The sequence below is a fragment of the Rutidosis leptorrhynchoides genome, chromosome 11 (assembly GCF_046630445.1).
Source record: "Rutidosis leptorrhynchoides isolate AG116_Rl617_1_P2 chromosome 11, CSIRO_AGI_Rlap_v1, whole genome shotgun sequence".
NCBI lineage: Eukaryota > Viridiplantae > Streptophyta > Magnoliopsida > Asterales > Asteraceae > Rutidosis > Rutidosis leptorrhynchoides.
Window position 1 is genome coordinate 406,584,589 of NC_092343.1, and position 23,019 is coordinate 406,607,607.

At 35.1% G+C, this 23,019-nt stretch overlaps 1 protein-coding gene across 1 annotated transcript in view; it reads left to right on the forward strand.

Annotated features, from left to right (window-relative positions):
- The first annotated feature begins 13,309 nt into the window (after positions 1 to 13,309).
- The window catches only part of LOC139876179 (uncharacterized), a 49,265-nt gene continuing 39,555 nt past the window's right edge, over positions 13,310 to 23,019 (forward strand). The window contains exons 1-2 of the mRNA XM_071863475.1: positions 13,310 to 14,251; positions 14,350 to 14,416. Of these exons, the coding sequence (XP_071719576.1) occupies positions 13,310 to 14,251; positions 14,350 to 14,416 (1,009 nt within the window). The remainder of the gene's footprint in view (positions 14,252 to 14,349; positions 14,417 to 23,019) is intronic.

Below are 23,019 nucleotides of genomic sequence, written 5' to 3' on the forward strand. Positions count from 1 at the left end.
ACTTTCTTCTTGAGTGTCGAAGCTAGGAAACATAAATTTGTAATCTCTATTTTTTTCACCATTTTTGCTTGATTCAGAAAATTGAGAAGACACTTCATCAAATACCACATCTCTTGAAGTGGTAAACTTCTTTGTTTCTAGATCCATACACCTCTAACCTTTCTTGTAAGAATCATAACCAACAAAAATACACTTTTGAGCTTTTGGGTCAAGTTTGGTTCGGTTAGCTTTTGGAACATGAACATAACAAATAGAACCAAACACTCTAAAATAGCTTACATTAGGCTTTTCACCATAAGCTAGCCCAAAAGATGATTTTTGTGTACCTGGCCAAGATGGTAACCGATTAGACGCATGACAAGCATATTGAAGTGCTTCCGCCCATAGCTCCCTAGGCAATCCTTTGTCATGCAACCAAGATAAGCATATTGAAACACGGTAAGCAATCTTCCTTTCCGAAACACCATTTTGTTGAGGAGTATTTGGACAAGTCATTTGACGAGAGATATTGTTTGTTTTACAATATGTAAAGAAATCATTTGACATGAATTCTCCACCGTTATCACTCCTAAGAGCTTTTACCTTTCTCTCAAATTTGGATTCTACCGCTTCTTTGAACTCTATGAACTTTGATAAGGCTTCACGTTTCTCCTTTAGAAGTTTTACCCAAGTGAACCGAGAATGGTCATCGATTAACACCATGATATAGCAATGACCACTATAACTTGGTGTTCTTGTTGGCCCCATCAAGTCCGTATGAATCAAGTCAAGCAAACCTTGTTTTCGATTTGTTGACTTCTTATATGGAAGTCGGTGTGACTTTCCATATTGACACCCCTGGCATATTACCCCTCACGAACATTCTTTAATTAAGGAATACCATCTACTAGCTTATGTGAGAATATCTTTTGTAACATTTGATATCCCACATGGCCTAGTCTTGCATGCCAAATAGCTCCGTTATCAGTTTGACTTGTTTTCTTCACATAAGCCTCACCCGCAGACAACACAAACAAAGAACCTTTCTTTTATCCCGTGAAAAAAACATCACCCACAATCTCCTTGACATTCTCAAGGACTTTCACATCCGTTGGACCAAAAAGAACATGCTTTCCGGTTTCGGTAATTTAAGGTACCGAAACTAGATTCTTGGTTAATTTAGGAACAAGATAAACATCTTCCAAAGTAAATGTATCAATATTAACATCAATAATAACATTACTGTAACACCCTGAATTTTTAATACATCAGAAAATATTCTTGAAAGTGTCAGTAAATGTATAGAAAGCGCCACTAAAAGTCAACCTAACACTTATGCATTTTTAGAATTTACATTAGAATTAGAATATGTCAACTTCAGTCCCTGAACTGCTAAGAACTGGTATTATCGCATTTCGACATGGTATATCGCATTTTGAAGCATCGCGATCTGCGACAGGATTGGTCAAAACGCGACGACCAATTTTTCCTAATTCCTGATCAACCTATCGCGTTTGGATTGGATGTGTCACATTTGGAGGTGTCGCGAAACGCGACAAGCACACTGAACTGACTAATTTGACCCGTTTTTAAGGGATATTTTGAGGGTGTTTTGGTAATTTCGCACCATGGACGGGTTTTAAGCCCCAAATCAGTTCCAAACCTTATCTCATTCTCATTTTCTTCATCTCCTCTCATTTTTCAAACCCTAGTGAGAGAAAGTGAGTTTTAGAGAAAGAAAGAGGGTTTTGAGGAAGAAGAAGGTTGACTAGGGTTAAAGCTCAAGTATTAAAGTTGTTCATCTCGTCAACGGCATAATTTTGGTGGTATTGGTAAGTCTCAACTCCGAATTTCATCTTTATGATTTGATATTCAAGTTAGGGTTTTGAGCTTGTTAGTTGTGAAACCCATTTAGATGATGAAGTGGGTTTATGGAAACTAGTTATTTTGATACTTGGTGGGTTTTGGGTTGGTGAACGAATTGGCCATGTTTTAGGCTTGTTAATGGTGTGTAATCACTAGTATTAGTGATTATAGAAGTATTGGAACCACTTTGGGTGTATTTTAGTTGACTAATTTTGAAATGTGTCAAAATTTGGGTTTATGTGGCAATTTGGGAAAGATAGGTGTTTAACACTTATGGTTGGGTTTGATTGATGTTATTGGAACCATTATTACTCTAGTTAGTGATTATTGGCGAGTTTGGGCATGGATTGTGTTTGAAAGTACAATCGTGCCGTGATTGCACTAGGTGTCAATATGGGTTGGTTTGTAATCCACCCTAATTGTGTTGTTTATTATTATGATAATGGATTAGATACGTTTCATTGGCGGATTGACGGATTTGGATTGCTTTCTTCAAGACTTCAAGGTGAGTGAAATAGTTATACATGTATGTATATAATTTATTTGCTTGTGCGCGATGTGCACAATAGCCGGGTTTTGGTGCACATCGATGCGACGATAGCCGTTTGGTCACCTTTGGGAATAGTGTCACAATAGCCGGATTTTGTGCACTAACATGCGACTTAGGGTTTGTGGACGATATATTATTATTATATTGTTATTATTTGACAATGTGTCACATAGCCGTTTTGTGACCTTTGATGTGTTGCATAACCGTTTTGCACACATTCATTAATTGTGCACATAGCCGTTTTGTGCACATGGTTGTGATTAATAGCCGTTTTTACTCACACGATGATCAAGTGATGCCATAGCCATTTTGGAACACTTGGGGGTGATGCCATAGCCGTTTTTGGAACACCTCGGGGTTAGCATACTATTGCCATTTTTGGGCGCTAATGGTTGTTATGAACACCGATGACTTGTTTGTGAGGTCATTCCCTTGCGATTATTGGTTAACCATGGTTTATACGTGATGATGTTTAGCATTTCATTATTATTATGATTATTATGCTAATGATGTTGCTAGTTGTACGATATGACGATACTAGCTTTTGTTACGAGATGATATGCGAATATATGCTAACGTTGATGCTAGTTGTACGATTTTGACGATACTAGCTTGTGTGAATTAATAAACGAGGTAATTGTGGTGCGATTGATGTTACTAGCTTTTAGGCTTTGATATACGAGATTATTGTGGTAAGATTGATGATGCAAGTTTCTTATACATTGACTTGTGGGTTTAACTTGTGGTATGGTAAGGGAGTGCAAGTAGGTAAATTATATATGTATGTGTATAATTATTGCGTTCACTAAGCATTAGCTTACCCTCTCTTTGTTTACATTTTTATAGATTTGCAAGGCGTACGTGGCAAGGGTAAGCATGGGGACTAGTGAGCTAGCTCGTGATGCTTAGAAGACTTGACTTTTGAATTATTTAGGATTGGGTAGCGTTCCCAATCACCATGCTCGGTTTTGTTGAAAAGTAAAATTGTCGGGTCAAGGTTTACCTTTTGGTTATGTCAAACGGGTCTTGGGTTGTATGCCTGTTTTGTAATTTAATTATGCAATATATGTTTTAAAGTCGATTAAACTTGCTATTGTAATGAAGATGTTTTTGGAAACATAATTGGGACCTAAACGTTAATATTAGTAATGTATTATAAAATAAGGAGAAAAATTTTTATGGGCCGGTTTAACGAAGGGTTGGGTCGTTACAATTACCTTCCTTTTTAACCTGATGAGTTGAGTTGTCGGCCGTGATTACAACTCGATTTTGATTGTGATCTTTAACGTCATGAAGGAGAGTTCCATCACCGGTCACATGATGAGAGCAACCCGAATCGACAATCCATTGATTCTTCTTGACAACCGTATCAATGGTAAAACATTGCTCCCATTTAACTTCATCATCATCGTTGCTTGAACAAGCCACGTTTGCTTTTGTGACTTTAGAACGACAATATCTCTTGATGACCAACCTTCCCGCACTTGTAACATGTAGGAGGTTTCTTCTCATAGTTACTTTTGTAACTAGTTTGCTCTTCTTCTTTTTCTTTGCTAGAAGAACCTTTCTTGAAGTTCTTCTCTTTTGAAAACAATACCGCATCATTTTCAAATCCTCAAGCCATTTGATTGGCCAAAGCTTCTTGAATAATGAATAGAGAGAGTAAATTCTCCAATTCTTCAACCGAAGGTTGAGTAGTCCACCCCTGAATAGAGGTTATGAACGGGACATACTCTTTCTTCAAACCGCGAATTAGATATCTTCGCAAACAAGCTTCACTAATTTTCTCGTTGGCATCAATCTCATCTCTGATATTTCAGAACAGAGATTTTTGACCCGTAAGAAATATTCAGAAACAGTTATACCTTCTTGTCTTAAGATTGCTAACTCGTTTTCCAAAAATTGAAACCTTGCGGTGTTTTTCTTAGAAAAGAGTTTCTCAAGAGTATCTCATACTTCTTTTGGAAAAGTAATATCACGAACGTGTTCTATGAACTCTTTGCTAATTGAAGTTCTCAATGCAAAGAGATCCTTTCCACACCTTACCTTCCATTTTCTTCTTGACTCTACATTCTCTAGAGTTTCTACGGGAATTATGGCATCGCCTCCGGCCACAAGTTCCCATAGATCATGACCTTGAAAAAAAGCCTCCATACACATCTTCCAATACTTGTAGTTGTTGCCTATAAGTTTCTCCATTCCATTGACCATACCACCATTGTTTTCATTTGTGCCTTCTATTTTTGATAGCAAGATAACTAGTTTGGAACTTTTGAATAAACTTTGAGTATTTGTACACAAGAGTTTAACTTAGAACCAAGCTCTAGATACCATAAAACAACAAGTTATTTGCTATGAATAAAAGGTTAACGAAATAATATGAACAAGAATATAACAAACTAAATGTGTTGGATTGATTTCAAATGGTTACAATCACATCCTTATATAGAGGATTAAAGCAAAACATAATCATAACATACCAACAACTAGACCCACTAGTAAAGCTAGATGACAACTAGCATACATGTGAACACACTAATATGACAACTAGTATACATGTGAACACACTAACAACTAGACCTAATAAAACAACATAAAAGGCAACTTGATTACAAGTATGCCACAAAAGATAATGTCAAGTTTAAACACCTTAACCATTAATTTGGTCAATAATGGCCTAAACCCATTTGAACAAGTTGAGAGCAACTTGATCAATAAATTCTAAAATCAAGTTAAGCAAGTTGAGCCACTTGAGTTTGAGTTGTGCACTAATATTTTAACAGTCATTCTTGAAAACGTCTAAATGAAAGAGACGATTAAATTGGGACATGAGAGTAGTATCCCCTAACCAAACATCACGACGAAAAAGCACTCTGTTACCATCACCAATATTTAAACGAATGACATCAGGAGGTACCAAATTCTTTTCCAAAGTAGATAAACAAGTGTTGACAATGTCCGACCACCATCCGTTACATTCTGTACATTCGAATTCATTCCCATGTATAGACTTAACAACCTTTACCCATAAATCGTCCGGTTTCGTTAAAAAGCGCCAACGCCATTCATGAATCAAAGCAAGGTTGAACGCTTTGAGACTTCCGACATTCAACCCACCTTGTTCAAAAGACGCAATCACGGACTCCCATTTAACCCAAGCCATCTTACGAGTTGAGCCGTTAGCACCCCAAAAAAATTTGGCGCGGATAGATTCTTATTGCTTTAGAACAGATTCAGGGAACTTGAAAACCGACATAAAGTAAATCCCGAGGCTACCCAAGACTGATTTTAATAAGGTCAATCTACCACCCGAAGATAACAAAGGAACCTTCCACGAAGTAAGTTTTTGTCGATCAACACATTCCAACTAGAAACACGCTTCATATTAGAACCAATTGGGATACCAAGATACTTAGACGGAAAGACATCCGATTGGCAACCTAAACCGTGGGCTGTCTGTTGCACCACCTCATCTCCAACACCAATACCAAAAACAGGAGACTTATTAATGTTAATATTCAAGACGGAAACCAAGAAAAAAAACCTCCAAAATACAAACAATATGCGCTAGCTCTTGTCGCCTCCATTCCGACAATATGATCACGTCATCCGCATATATAAAGTGAGAAAACTTTAGCTCGTTGACCCCTACCTTGATACCACGAAGATAATTACACTCCATGGCATGATGTAAAGCTAAATGCAATCCCTCCATGACAATGATGAACAAAAATGGGCTCAAAAGATTCCCCTGACGTAACCCTCTCCGAATTGGGAACTCCCGAGTCAAACTGCCGTTGACTAAAATAGAAGTTCTCGCGGAAGACAAAAACCTATGATCCAATCACACCATTTAGAGCCGAAACCCAACGCATGCATCATAAACAATAGATAATCCCAACTCACCGAATCATAAGTTTTCTCGAAGTCTACTTTAAATAACAACCACTTATGATTCTTCTTCTTATACCGGGAGATAATCTCGCTCAACATTAACGGACCATCTAATATCTGTGACGCCCGGCAATAAACGCCGATTGAGCTGGACTAATAATCTTATCAATAACGTTAGCTAAACGATTCGTTAGTAGCTTGGTTATGACCTTGTAAAAGAAGCCCACCAACGAAATGGGGCAAAAATCAACATGTACCGGGTTCTTGACTTTAGGAATGAGAGCGAAACATGCCGAGTTTGCGCCACGAGGCATGATCGAAGTAGCTAAAAACTGCCAAACATCCTGCAAATATCCGAACTAAAAATATCCCAAAATTGTTTTATAAATCAAAACGAGTACCCGTCCGGACCCGGGGCTTTTGAGCTACCACAATCCCAAACTGCACATTTAATTTCCGCATCATCACATACCACCTTCTACAAATACATAGTACGTACTTTTGGTAACAAACTAAATTCTTCACTTTCCATAGCATGAAATTCGGCCACACTTGCTAATTAAACAAGCCAACTAAATACATTCTTCTTGGATTTTCATTTTGACGTGTTGAATCCAAAATAATTGGGTTTCAATATTACCCAACATAGTTAGTAGGACATTAGGATTGTGGATGAGTTAGTTATTAAAAGTTACTGCCTTACTGGATGGTTACCCCTAGAGTACAAGTACTCAATGCTTATCTGAAAATATTGATGCTCACTAGAAAACTCCAAATTGATATTAAAAAAACCATTTTGATTTTTGGAGGTTCACCAAGGCAGGTATATCTATGAGACTACGAATTGAAGTATGTGCTTTTTTTAAAAAAAAAAAAAGTCTTGGTACCAGTTTACAATCATCTTTTTCAAATTTAACATATAAGACTTGCAATTCAAGTTTTTAAATTCAGCATACTAGCTTAATGCTCGCGAATTCTCGGAGATTTTTTATGGGACTAATCAAGAATAAATTTGAAACTCCTAACTGATATTTTGTATTATTTGAATGGTTACTAAATCATAGAATAATGTTGTATATATAATAAAAGCTAAAAGTTACAAAGGGGTGAGACGTTTTTAATGTACGTCCCAAACACGTGCAATGAGGATCACTAAAATGACTGCCATCCCTTATGCTCATCACCTAACTTCATAATACAACGGCCCAAATTCAATAACCAAGCTCACTTCAAATTCACATGATGTTTAGCCCATATCTCATTACATCCATTCTCAATAATCAGCCGATTATTGAAAACACTCCATCGATTACCAGTAAATGCATTAGCAATCCCATACTTATAACACATACCCAAATTAGTTTGACTATAGAAAGTCAAACAACTTTACTACAAATAATACACATTAATTCATCACTCGATATTCAGCGCCATGATCATCTGGCACCAAAATATCCTCCCTCAAAACATCATTATTCGCAAAATTAGGAGTATCGTTATGATCAGACTCATTATCATCTTCCTCATCATTTATGTTGTAAAAAATACCCTTTTCTTGGCACAAAAATAAAAAGTAAGCAATTTGAAATGGGTCTCAACCTCTTACATCAGTTTCCAGAGGCAAGTTACCTTCTTCAACCATTTTAAACATCTCCTTTTTTGTTACTTTCCCACACATTCCATCTCATGTCAATATGATCTTCTTCACCATCATCATTAACATCTCCAGAACCAAGAACACCAAAACTATTATAAATCTTAATCTTACTCATATCCTTTTTAACATCCTACTCTGATCCAATTCCACAGTTTCCCAATTTCCCATCATAATTATCATCAACAACTAAAATTGACTTTTTAAATCCCATATCTTTTTGATCCATTTCTGGTAACCACTTTTATTAGTCTCAACATTGCCTTTTTTATTAGTGTTATTATTAACTACCTTTTAAGAACCATTCCTATTACCAGTTTTTCCATCATTTATTTTCTTTCTACCCTTGAAAATAGATTTCACCATAACACTACCAGTCTACCACTACTATCCTTAATAATTCTATTACCTTTGCCAATGGTGTGCAATCCTTCATCAACATTAACCTGCCTTTCCATAACTTTAACCTTAGCATTAGATTCTTCTGCAGACAGAGGTCTGCTAGAACATTTTTCATGAACATGACCAAAAACGTGACATTAGAGCATCTGTTAGGTTTCCACTGGTAACCCATCTTTAAGCTTATTGTTCTATTATGACCACCTACACAAGAAGGATACACTGCCTTTAATATGAAATTTGCACTTTATCATACTATATAGTAGAGATAGAGATATGCAAAAAACGAACTCTTGACTTCCAAACTTATTGTAATCCTCATTGTACAAATCTGGTGCGTTATATTCTTGTGTCTGCAACAACCAATGACCAACATTGCTTTTACCTAAAACTGCTCCTAAACCTTTAAACTAATATTAAGCTGTTTTATAACATTTCTGTCATTAAGCATTCACCATTAAAATATCGTTGGATCAATGGCACGTGCAATTCAACAATAAACGAATTAAGCAACAATATTTTTTTTTTGACATAAATGGGGCTTTTTGGAGTATCTTTAATGAAATTGATATCAAGATACACTCATCCAAATTATGAAAGATCTGCGTACCTCCTTGATGATCCAGTATATATATTTTGAACACAAGTTCCATACAACAATCGATCATTGTGAGAACCCTCATCAAATTATATATACAGATCAAGGACAAATTCAATACCTGTTGGTCGACCAAAACCATTTCAAGGGATGATGGTTTTGATGGATTAGACTTGAAGAACTTCTTTCACACAATGTGAACCTTCACCTTAACCTTATAATCGTCATTTCCTTTGATCAGTTGATTAAGTGGTGTGTTTCCTTCTTCAGTAGCTATTGCTTAAACAATTGTGATTATTGATGTTAGAAAACGACCGTGAATGATGAAAGTGAACAATACTATGCCATTTAAATAGTGTGAAAGTTTAACAGCAACAAAATTTATTTTGGGATGATTAATTTGAGTTTATGATTCAAATAAATGATATGCGTGTAATTAGCTAAATAATAGGAACCGTATTCAATGTTGAGTATATCCAATAACGTGTTTTGGGTTGAAATTTGAAATTTAAGAAACTATATCTTGATTTATCTATAGATTAGTAGGCAAATTGAATTTCAAATTGGTTGACCACATCATTTTGGATATGTGCTCTGTTAAGGGTTATTAAACAATTTTAGGTATCCTTATGAAACATTATTTTTTTCCATTTTGAATCAGACATTGTAATAGTGTCAATCAGTTTAAATAGTATGAAAGAGGTACACTACAACAGTTTATTTTGGAATGATTGATTTCAAAATATATCATAATTATGTGATATGTGTGTAATTAGAAGTTTAACAGCTAAAGTCATCAATTGCATTCTTATCAGTTACGTTCTATTAGGTGCAAATTTGAACTTTGAAGCTGAAAATGGAAAGTAATTATTATAGCACCTGTTAAAAGATTATAAGATGTGACAAAATTGAAAAGTAATTATTATAGCATCTGTTAAAAGTTTATAAAATGTTACAAATGGAAAGTAATTCGAATTTTGAAGCTGAAAATGGAAAGTAATAATGTTGAATGTGATAAATTTATTGAAACTCCTAAAATTTGAAAAAGAGACTGCCATTTTTTGTATTCAAAGGGTATTTTTGTAATCAACTAATTCAAGGCCAAGATTATGAGGTCATAATCAAGTTTAGGAAACAATCAATGGTCAAGATCATATATGGGGAATTGAATGGATGGCTAAGACAAGAGTGTCCTAAATGATAGGTCTTGGTACCATGTGCTACCAGAGGTAATTTCCCATGTAGACATATGTTATTAGACCTTAAAAGCACGAATCTAGAAAAATAATGAAGTCTTAACAAAATTCCAATATAATAATCCTAATAAGTAATACGGAGTACTATATATAAGTGATTATGTTTTGTTTTCTTACACAAAACTAACACTATTAAAACCACTGCATCAGATGAAAAAGGTATGATTGACCACCGTATTCTGTATGCCTTGCTTCCCTTTTATCTTGTTCCTTAGCAATTTAGGGCTGAGCAGAAAACCGAATTAACCGAACCGTAACCGTTTTAACCGTTAAAACCAAACCGAATTAACCAAACCGAACATATAACCGCGGTTATGGTTAACGATTTTAAATTAACCGAATTTTATGGGGCGCTTATGAAAATAAAGATTATCCGCCCCGATTTAACCTCACCACACCATTATACAAGTTTAAATAAATACAATTCCAAATTTATAACAATATATAAGCCAAAGACTACTATTCCAAATTTTATTTTATAAATACAATTTGTATAATATTAATTAAATAACAAACTTATATAGGTATAGTACTACTTTATTATATATATATATATATATATATATATATATATATATATATATATATATATATATATAATAAAGTAGTACTATACCAATATAAGTTTGTTATTTAATTAATATTATACAAATTGTATTTATAAAATAAAATTTGGAATAGTAGTCTTTGGCTTATATATTGTTATAAATTGTATCACCACGTAAGTCGTTATATTCGAAGATTAAAAAAATAGATTTTCCTCTCGGCGACTGACCTTAAAGAATGTTTTCATTAAAGCATGTTTACAACAGCATTATCGTTTGATATGTTGCGTTGTAACGATATACATATAAAATACAATAGTATTTAAATCATTACTTGGTTCAATTTAATTTGAATGTTTGATGTTTGATTTTTTCCATTAGGTTTGTTTGGGATATACGTCCTTAAACTATATAATTCGTTACTCGGTGCCATCAAAACATTATATATCGTTACTCATTGTTCATATTCATTAATTTCTCTTTGTTGTAAATGGTTAACCGAATTAACCACTTTATCCACAAATTAACCATATAAACCGCATTAACCAAGCTGTTTATTAACCGAACAGAACGGTTAAGAATTTTAATTAACCAAATTTTTTTTTATGGGAGCGGGTGTTGTCATTAACCGCCCCACACTCACCCCTACTTTTCATACTTATCTCAGTTTCTTCTACACCTGATGGAGAAGAAACCGATCGTTTAGCCTTACTCTCGGTTAAGGCTCATATATCATCCGACCCATATCAGATCATGACTACTACATGGAACGACTCGGTCCACTTCTGCAACTAGACCGGTGTCATATGTGGTCTTAACCACAAGAGAGTCATCACCCTTAATCTGCAGTATGGTGGTTTCGTTGGCTCAATAGCACCTGCAGTCGGGAAAATCTTTTTTCTATAACAATTATTTAACAGGCAATCTACCCCAAGAAATTGGCAGGTTACCAAGATTAAGGTGGTTATCAGTTACAAACAATTCTTTATCAGGTGAAATCCCTTCTAATATCTCACACTGTTTAAATCTTGTACAACTTCATTTGCGCGGTAACAATTTTACAGGTGCTAATTAGGGATGGGAATGGGCGGAAAATACCCGTGACCCGCGGGTACTCGTGCCCGTGACGGGCGGATATTTATAAAAAATGTACCCGCGGGTACGAGGCAGGTAAAATTTTGTCCCCGTTGGCGGGTCGCGAGCGGGTCTCGGGTATCTAATACCCGTCGCGGGTAAAACCCTACCCGTCAATCCGTGATGTCCGTTTGAGTAACCCACCAGTATACCCGTTTACCCGCATACATCTACTTAATTATATAATATATAATATAATTTTTTAACGAATTTTCATAATTATTCACGGGTTACCCGCGGGTAGTGGGTATCCGTAATTAAAAATTAGTTCAAGTGTACATTTTATAAACCCGTGGGTAGCGTGTACTCGCGGGTCGTGAGTACGGGCAAAAAAATTTACCTGTTGGCGGGTAAATGGATACCCGCGGGTAAGGAAAAAATCATGTCAGGCTGGTGGTGGATATTAAGTATCCGTGCTCGTTACCTGCGGATGCCATCCTGTTAAATTGATCAATCTAATTGTTTGTCATATTTATACTTGTTCTCATTGCATGATTAGAATGTGCAGGTTTATAAAGAAGTGCTGTTTTGTTTTGTTTGTTAAAGCTTGAAGCAAGTTGAGATGATTATTTTAAGTCATGCTGCTAGAAGGTTTTAGGTCCTTTGCAAATCAGGTGTTATTTGTTGTAAATCGACATACCTAGTATGGAGGTTTCTCAAGTAACACAACGCTGGGATGTAGTTAGGCCTAATTCTTAATTCTAGGGACTTATTATGTCATTTACTAAAAGTTTCAAAGTTAAAGGACTAGTTTGTAATTAGTCTTTTTAGTCGGTGTATCAAGTTGATATATCCAGATTAGAATTAGGGTTTGAGATCAACTCATTCATTCGATCTGTATTTTTCTCTTATAACATTCTCTGGTTCTGTAAAAGTTGATTTCAGTTTTATTGTTTAGATTCATCTAGTTGATGAATCATTGTGGTTGTGAATCTTTTCTTTGATAGTTTCATTGAAGTGTTGGTGATTTCATCAGTTTTAGTAATCGTTTATGTTTCTGAGTATACAATCTTGTATTCTCGTGTGTTAATCTTCAAGTTTATTCATGGTATCAGAGAGATTATCTGACAATCATTTGTGATTGTTAATCCGATCTTGTTATTCATCTACAGTGTAAGGATTTAATCGATTTGTTTATCTGGTTGAATTAGGGTTTCTCAAACCCTAATTGATTGATTGGAGCACTCGTTGATTCAAGTTGGTTCTTCTTTTCTTCCGCTGCGATTAACAGAGATCTAGGGGAGTTATTCACTTCTCTTTATCTTGTTTTCATATATCTGTAAAATTAATTGATTCTTGTTTGATCATCATAGCCCAACTCTTGACCTTGATTCTTGAAATCAACGAAAAACTGATCAAGCTATTGATTTGATCAATCAAAGGATCAACTAATTCTTTTGCTGTTTTGTCTGTTCATACTACATCTTTTTCAAAATGACTAAAGATGATGATGATTCTAGTGGTAGTTCCACTCAGATAAGTAAATTGGATTTTGGGGATCCACTTTTTCTTCATCTAAGTGATATTAATAGCACACCTTTAATAAACATCAAATTAAAAGGTACAAAAAACTACAAATCTTGGGCTTGTGCCATGGAACTTGCTTTGCAAACAAAGAATAAAATGGGCTTTATAAATGAAACTGTTAAAAGGGATGAAGATAATGTTGTTCTTGGAATCCAGTGGGATAGATGTAATGCTGTGGTTTTGTCATGGATTCTTGGATCTATAACTGATGAATTGTATAATGGTCAAATTTATTCTAAAATTGCTTCTGAGGTTTGGAAAGAATTAAAAGAAACTTATGATAAAATGGATGGGTCTGTGATCTTTAATCTGTATCAAAAACTGAATTCATTAACACAGAATGGTAACTCTGTTTCTGATTATTATCACACTCTTAACTCATTATGGAAACAGTATGATACAATGGTGCAGCTTCCTAGCTGTACCACCACTGCTTCAAAAGAATATAAAGATCACACAAATCTGATTAAGCTAATGCAATTCTTGATGGGACTTGATGATATCTATCAACCAATCAGAAGTAATCTACTTATAAGAGACCCACTGCCCTCGGTGAACACTGCATTCTCTGTTATTTCCAGAGAAGAATCACACAGGAAATCTCATTTGAGTGATAAAAAATCTGATTCATCTGCTTTCTACTCTAATACTTTTAAACCAAGTTTGAATCAACCTTCAAAAGAACTAAAATGTACTAAATGTGGGAGAACTAATCATACTATTGACAAATGCTTTGAAGTTGTTAGATATCCACCAAGAAATATGACATGCACAAAATGTGGAATGACTAATCATACTGTGGATAGGTGTTTTGAGGTTATTGGTTATCCCTCTAACCTTAAGAAAAAGGTTTTGGTTCAAACAGTGTCAAAGTTAATAACAATAAAGCTTGTAATGATAGTCAAGGGTGTAGCAGTTTAAATCAACTGAGTTTAAGCAATGATCAGGTCATGAAGTTACTAAGTCTATTAGATGAGAAGGGTAAAGGGAAGAATCCTGCATCAAATATGGCAGGTAATTTTGTTAATAATAATATCTTTTTTAATTCTAATCATAAAAGTTTTCTTGTGTCAAATACAACTGAGTCAAATAGTCATTATGGATGGATAGTTGATTCTGGTGCTAACTGTGATGGCCCCGTCAAAACACTTAATGGCTCCGTCACTTGGTCCCATAGCTTGATCGAACTTAAATGAATTTAACAAAAGACATTGTATTCTTTTACTTCAAAAGTTTCCCAAAAAGGAAAGCATACCAAAATATGTAGTTTAAAAGTAACCCAACATATTAATAATCCAAATTTGACACAAAACATTGTCAACAACCCACAAGTATTAATTATTCAAAAACCGAATGCAAGCCAAAGTTTCATAAAAATCTGCCCAAATGCATGCAGACTCTTCTAAACACAGCAGAAGCATCACATAAACTCAAGTACCTGTGAAAACATGCGAGTAAACTGTCAACACAAAGGTTGCGTGAATTATAGGTTTAAATAATTGAATAAACTTTAGACCAAAAGATTTAAAAATGTTAGAAAACATTAAACATTATTTCATTATCAATGAGCCACCTGGTAACCACTTAACCCTTTATTTACCCTTGCCAAATACAATAAAAATATACACCGGACAGTGTATCTACAACAAAATACGAAGTACTAAACATTCCAATTATATATTGCTAGCGCGACTAGCTCGAAATGGGGTTGTCAAACCCGATAAATCTATCCGTAGGATTCGCGTTCACCGGTAGAAACCAATGATTACAGTTACCAGACTAGGAAATATTTTTGTCCAACTCACAATGAATAATTTAAATTTAATTGTCACTTGTGTCTAAAAGTGAAATAAAATGCATGTAATCACATCCCAAAAATATACTTTGAAAAGTATGTAAAAACGGGACTATACTCACCTTAATAGTAACGAAGAAACCACACAAAATAAGCGAACAACAAAAGTAGTACAGTGATCAGGAATGATCACAACGCCGACCTATAAATAAAGCAGGTCGATATAAATAACTAACTTAGGTCAAGTCTTAGTATGATAGCTATTGTACATGTTGCAAGTAGTCATAGAACAATACTCAATATGCATTGGTTTGATCGGAACAGCTTACGGACACACACTTTCTGTTTTTAGAAAGTTTCTATTTTTAGCAGGTTTCCATTTTTGGAAAGTTTCTATTTTTGGAAAGTTTTTATTTTTGGAAAGTTTTCAAATTTAGAAAGTTGCTATTTTAGGAAATTTTATAAGTTAGGAAAGTTTCCTTAATTAGAAAGTCAACAAAAGTCAACTGAAAGTCAAAGTCAACCGAAAGTCAACTCAAAAGTCAACCTTGGTCAAACATGGTCAACGTAAATTTTAAAAGTGTAAGTTGTAATAATAATGTAAGTTATAATGTTTAATAAAGTTAAATATGTCCAATTATGTCATAACATAAGTTTAATTAAATTAAAATGAATTATTAAAGTTAATATAAGTTTAAATGATATAATTAATATAACATAAGTATTTAATTAATTAATTAAATATTAGTCATAATATAAGTATTATTAAATAATAATAAATTTTAAATCATATCATAAGTATTATTAATTAATAATGAATTATTAATCATATCATAAGTTTCTAATTATAATTATTAAATCATAAGTATTTAATAATTAAATTATAATTAAATAATAACTAAGCCTTATAATAATTAAATAATTAATTAATCCTTATTATAAGTCTTATAATAGTTATCTCATAATATAAGTTTAATACTTATCATAAGTATTTTCCATTAATAATAAAAGTATTATTAATCATAAGTTTAATTAAAATGTTAATTAAATCATAAGTATTAATTAAATGATATAATAAATATATCATAAGTTGTAAATAATAATAATTACTTTTTTATCATAAGTAATTAAATGATAATGAAATCCATTATTTATATTATAAGTTTAATAATTAGTCATAAGTTTTAAATCAAAAGTTCATCGGGTCGTATCCTGAGCCCCGGTTGTCGGTTTTCGGCGAGCCTTACATATATCTCCGCCTAATCAAACCACCTGACACTTTGGTACACTCAAGAACACACCATGAACAGCCCATAAGTCGTGATGTACAGCGAATACACTACTTGGAACTTCAATTCAATCAAAAACGTGTTTTAGACGTAACGGGTGATTCGTGGCTCGGATTGAGATGACCCGAACATTAAAGTTCGTCCCAACATCAGTCCTAACACACTAAGATGCCCTAAAGTCACCAAATATGGTCACAAAGTCGGACCAAACCTGGTTCATACCAAAATCACATTTCAATCTTAACAAAATACCACTTTGATCATATCTAGGGCTCCGGAAATCGAAACGACATGAATCCGGAGTCTAAAATTAATGTCTTGATGAGAGGAACTCATTTAGATACTTTATTTTGACTTTTATATCAGTCACAATATCAGAAATACACGAAAAATCTGCTGTCCCAATTATATCAAACCGAAAACATATGTTTACGAGTAATTCTATGCATACAAACACCATTACAACAACAAGTAATCATCATACTATTAATATGAAATCAAAATACAAAAATATAATGAAAAATCAAAAGTTCTAGGGTTAGGGTTTATACCCTAATCAAGAAACGAGAAGTATAATCGCGTAGAGAACGGAACGAGGAACGCGTTGGTGTTAATTGATCCTTGAACCAAGCTATAATAATTGATGAAGATGATGATGTTTGATGTGTGGTTGGCGATGGCAAAGAGGGAGAGGAGAGGGAGGAGAGAACAAAAAATAATTAGGTTTCTAAATAAAATTGATAAAATGGAAAATAAGATTACAAATGAGAAAACAAGGGGAGTATACTCCCTCCCTTGGAGTTTCGGTCGAAGGTGGGGTCATGGGGTGGGCCCCAAGGCCTAATTTTGCTAAATGGTTATTTCCTGATGGCCCGAAAGCCCAAACGAATCCCAAAACGCGAAAACACACTTACGCGATTAAAAATCCGGAGAGATAACAAACGCGCGACGAAAAATAAATATAAATACTCTATATAATTATATGATCTTAAAATATCATATTTAAAATAATTAAGATTTAAATATCCCAAAAACGAGACCGTTGGTTTAAAAACCGAAAAGATTCGCCGAATAGAAATCCGCGACACGTAGAAACGTATAAATTAAAATATGAATACAATTATTCACATAACACTTAATAATTAATATATTATTATTAATATGATAATACAGGTCATAGAAATGGCGTAGCACAATTAATAGTTAACGGTCGTTAAATAATTAACGGTAAAAGATAACGGAAAAAGTAGGGTTGTGACAGTACCTTCCCGTTACGGAAATTTCGTCCCGAAATTTAAGTAGGTGCAGGGGTTGACTCAGCATCTGGGAACAAATGCGGGTACTTCTGCTTCATCTGATCTTCACGCTCCCAAGTGAACTCGGGACCAAGTCTGGCGTTCCATCTAACCCGAACAATAGGAATTCGGCTCTGCTTAAGAGTCTTAACTTCTCAATCCATAATTTCAATGGGTTCTTCAATAAAGTGTAGTTGCTTATCAACATGAAGTTCTTCCAGAGGAATAGTCTTATCGGCCTCGGCCAAACACTTCTTCAGATTCGATACATGAAAGACATCGTGAACAGCACTGAGTTCTTGTGGCAATTTCAAACGATAAGCCGCCGGTCCAACTCTCTCAACAATCTCAAACGGTCCAACAAAACGAGGACTTAGCTTTCCCCTTTTACCAAAATGGATCACACCCTTCCAAGGTGAAACTTTTAACATAACCCGATCACCAACTTGAAATTCCACATCTTTCCTTCCCCTATCAGCATAACTCTTTTGCCGACTTCTAGCGGTTCTCAACCTTTCCTTAATCTGTACAATCTTCTTAGTAGTCTCGTGAATAATTTCTAGACCTGTGAGTTGAGCATCCCCAACCTCATTCCAACAGACAGGAGACCTACACTTCCTACCATACAGAGCTTCAAACGGTGCGGCTTGAATACTTGCGTGATAACTGTTGTTATAAGAAAACTCAGCTAGTGGCAAATATTTATCCCACCCATTACCAAAATCAATAACACATACTCGTAACATATCTTCACGTCTGAATGGTCCTTTCACTCTGACCATCCGTTTGAGGATAATAAGCGGTGCTCATATCTAACCTAGTTCCCAAGGCTTCCTATAAAGATCGCCAAAACCTCGATACAAATCGACTGTCTCGGTCCAAAATAATGGATACAGGAACACCATGCCTAGAAACAATCTCCTTCAAGTACAAACGTGTAAGCTTCTCCATTGAATCCATTTTCCTAATCGGCAAAAAGTGGGCCAACTTAGTGAGTCGATCTACAATCACCCAAATAGTGTCATAGACACCCGCAACTCTCGGTAACTTAGTAATAAAATCCATTGTAATTCCTTCCCACTTCCACTCGGGAATCTCGGGTTGCACCAAAAGTCCAGACGGTTTTTGATGTTCAGCTTTAACCTTAGCACAGGTCAAACACTTAGCCACATACGTAGCCACATCACCTTCCAAATTTGGCCTCCAATACAGCTCCTTAAGATCATGATACATCTTTCCTGAACCAGGATGAATAGAGTACCTCGACTTATGAGCCTCATCTAAAACAAGTTGTCGCAGTTCACCAAATTTCGGAACCCATAGACGTCCTGCAAAGTACCTAGTACCATCTGCTCGAATCTCAAATTTCTTAGCCATACCTCTTACATTCTCTTTCACAAAATTCTCTTCCTTTAAGGCTTCTTGTTGTGCCTCAAGAATCTGCCTTGCGAGGTTTGTTCTAATTGTCATATTCAAGGCCCTAAACCTGCGAGGTTCAGCCCTTTCTTTACGACTCAACGCATCCGCCACAACATTGGCCTTACCCGGATGATACAAAAGTTCACAATCGTAATCGTTCAACGTCTCAATCCATCTTCGTTGTCTCATGTTCAACTGTTTCTGATCGAGGATATGTTGAAGACTTTTGTGATCTGTGTACACAGTACTCTTGACCCCATACAAATAATGTCTCCAAATCTTAAGCGCAAAAACAACGGCCCCCAACTCTAAATCATGAGTTCTATAGTTCTGCTCGTGAATCTTCATCTGACGTGATGCGTACGCAATAACTTTCTTTCTTTGCATCAAAACACAACCAAAGCCTTGACGCGAAACATCACAATAAACAACAAAATCATCATTACCCTCAGGTAGTGACAATATCGGAGCGGTAGTCAACTTCTTCTTTAAAATCTGAAAAACAGTCTCTTGTTCATCCTTCCACTCATATTTCTTCCCCTTGTGCATTAAAGCAGTCAGTGGTTTCGCGATACGAGAGAAATCTTGAATGAATCTTCTATAGTAACCTGCTAATCCTAGGAACTGACGAACCTGAGTAGGAGTCTTCGGAGTTTCCCACCTTTCAATCGCCTCAATCTTAGCAGGATCAACATGTATCCCTTGTTTACTAACAATATGTCCAAGGAATTGAACTTTTCGTAACCAGAATGCACACTTAGAGAACTTAGCGTACAACTCTTCTTTTCTCAACAGATCAAGCACTAACCTCAAATGTTCCTTGTGCTCTTCATCACTCTTCGAATAAATAAGGATGTCGTTGATGAACACAATAACAAACTTGTCCGGATAGGGTCTACACACACGGTTCATGAGGTCCATGAACACAGCAGGTGCATTTGTCAATCCGAACGGCATAACAAGAAACTCAAAGTGACCGTAACGGGTGCGAAAAGCAGTTTTCGAAACATCAGATTCTTTAACACGCAACTGATGATAGCCGGAACGAAGATCGATTTTTGAATAAACAGATGAACCCTGAAGCTGATCGAACAGATCATCAACTCTCGAAAGGGGATAACGGTTTTTAATAGTAAGCTTGTTCAACTCACGATAATCAATGCACAAATGAAAAGAACCATCCTTATTCTTAATAAACAGAACAGGAGCTCCCCAAGGGGACGAACTAGGACGAATAAAACGCTTGTCTAACAACTCGCGGAGTTGACTTGACAATTTTTGAAGTTCAGAAGGCGCAAGATGATAAGGAGCACGTGCTACGGGAGCAGCACCGGGAACAAGATCAATTTGAAATTCTACCGCGCGTTGCGGCGGAAGGCCAGGTAAATCTTCGGGAAATACCTCGGGAAAATCTCTAACAATATGAACATCACCAACGCTCTTCGTTTATTTATCGGAATCAACAACATGGGCTAGAATAGCATGACAGCCTTTGCGAAGATGTTTAAGAACTTTCAAACAGCTAATAAGATTTAACTGTCAGCATTTCTTATCTCCAAGAACCATCAGCGGCTCTCCAACCACATTAGTAATATGAATAGCTTTATTATAACACACAATCTCAGCACGATTCGTAGATAACCAATCCATCCCAATGACAATGTCAAAACTACCAAGTTCAATCGGTACCAAATCTACCTCGAAATCCCTACCAGCTAAACTAATGTTACATTTACGATGCACAGTCTTAGCAGTGAGTATCTTACCATTATCTATTTCAACAACATACGTATTGTCTAAAGGAGTTAACGGTGTTTTGATTTTTGGACTTAATTTACTCGACACAAAACTTAAATCAGCCCCTGAATCAAATAGTACATAAACTGATAAATCGTTGACCGAGAACATACCAGTAACAAGTTTAGGATCTTCCTCAGCATCCCTAGCGTTAATGTTGAACGCTCTACCTTGTGCAGTCTCTGCAGTCTTTTTGTTGGGACATGCGTCACTAAAATGCCCCGGTTTCCCACACTCGTAACAAACTCTCGGATTACCACCATTATTCAGCTTTCCATTACCACTGAAATGTCCCGTTCTTATTGATTAAAAATGTTCCATATCAATTGATTTCGTTGCGAGGTTTTGACCACTATATGAGACGTTTTTCAAAGACTGCATTCATTTTAAAACAAACCATAACCTTTATTTCATCAAGAAAGGTTTAAAAAGCTTTACGTAGATTATCAAATAATGATAATCTAAAATATCCTATTTACACACGACTATTACATAATGGTTTACAATACAAATATGTTATAATGAAATAAGTTACTTGAATGCACTTTTTACACAATATCATACAAGCATGGACTCCAAATCTTGTCCTTATTTAAGTATGCGACAACGGAAGCTCTTAATAATCACCTGAGAATAAACATGCTTAAAGCGTCAACAAAAAATGTTGGTGAGTTATAGGTTTAACCTATATATATCAAATCGTAACAATAGACCACAAGATTTCATATTTCAATATACATCCCATACATAGAGATAAAAATCATTCATATGGTGAACACCTGGTAACCGACATTAACAAGATGCATATATAAGAATATCCCCATCATTCCGGGACACCCTTCGGATATGATATAAATTTCGAAGTACTAAAGCATCCGGTACTTTGGATGGGGTTTGTTAGGCCCAATAGATCTATCTTTAGGATTCACGTCAATTAGGGTGTCTGTTTCCTAATTCTTAGATTACCAGACTTAATAAAAAGGGGCATATTCGATTTCGATAATTCAACCATAGAATGTAGTTTCACGTACTTGTGTCTATTTTGTAAATCATTTATAAAACCTGCATGTATTCTCATCTCAAAAATATTAGATTTTAAAAGTGGGACTATAACTCACTTTCACAGATTTTTACTTCGTCGGAAAGTAAGACTTGGCCACTGGTCGATTCACGAACCTATAACAAATATGTACATATATATCAAAGTATGTTCAAAATATATTTACAACACTTTTAATACATTTTGATGTTTTAAGTTCATTAAGTCAGCTGTCCTCGTTAGTAACCTACAACTAGTTGTCCAAAGTTAGATGTACAGAAAAAAATTGATATATATTATCTTGAATCAATCCACGACCCAGTGTATACACGTCTCAGGCTAGATCACAACTCAAACTATATACATTTTGGAATCAACCTCAACCTTGTATAGCTAACTCCAACATTCACATATAGAGTGTCTATGGTTGTTCCGAAATATATATAGATGTGTCGACATGATAGGTCGAAACATGATAGGTGGAAGTATGTTTTCTAAAATGGTCATCTAGACGTCGTTCTTTCGACTGAAATGACTACCTTTATAAAAATGACTTGTAACTTATTTTTCCGACTATAAACCTATACTTTTTCTGATTATATTCATAAAATAGAGTTCAATATGAAACCATAGCAATTTGATTCACTCAAAACGGATTTAAAATGAAGAAGTTATGGGTAAAACAAGATTGGATAATTTTTCTCATTTTAGCTACGTGAAAATTGGTAACAAATCTATTCCAACCATAACTTAATCAACTTGTATTATATATTATGTAATCTTGAGATACCATAGACACGTATACAATGTTTCGACCTATCATGTCGACACATCTATATATATTTCAGAACAACCATAGACACTCTATATGTGAATGTTGGAGTTAGCTATACAGGGTTGAGGTTGATTCCAAAATGTATATAGTTTGAGTTGTGATCAATACTGAGATACGTATACACTGGGTTGTGGATTGATTCAAGATA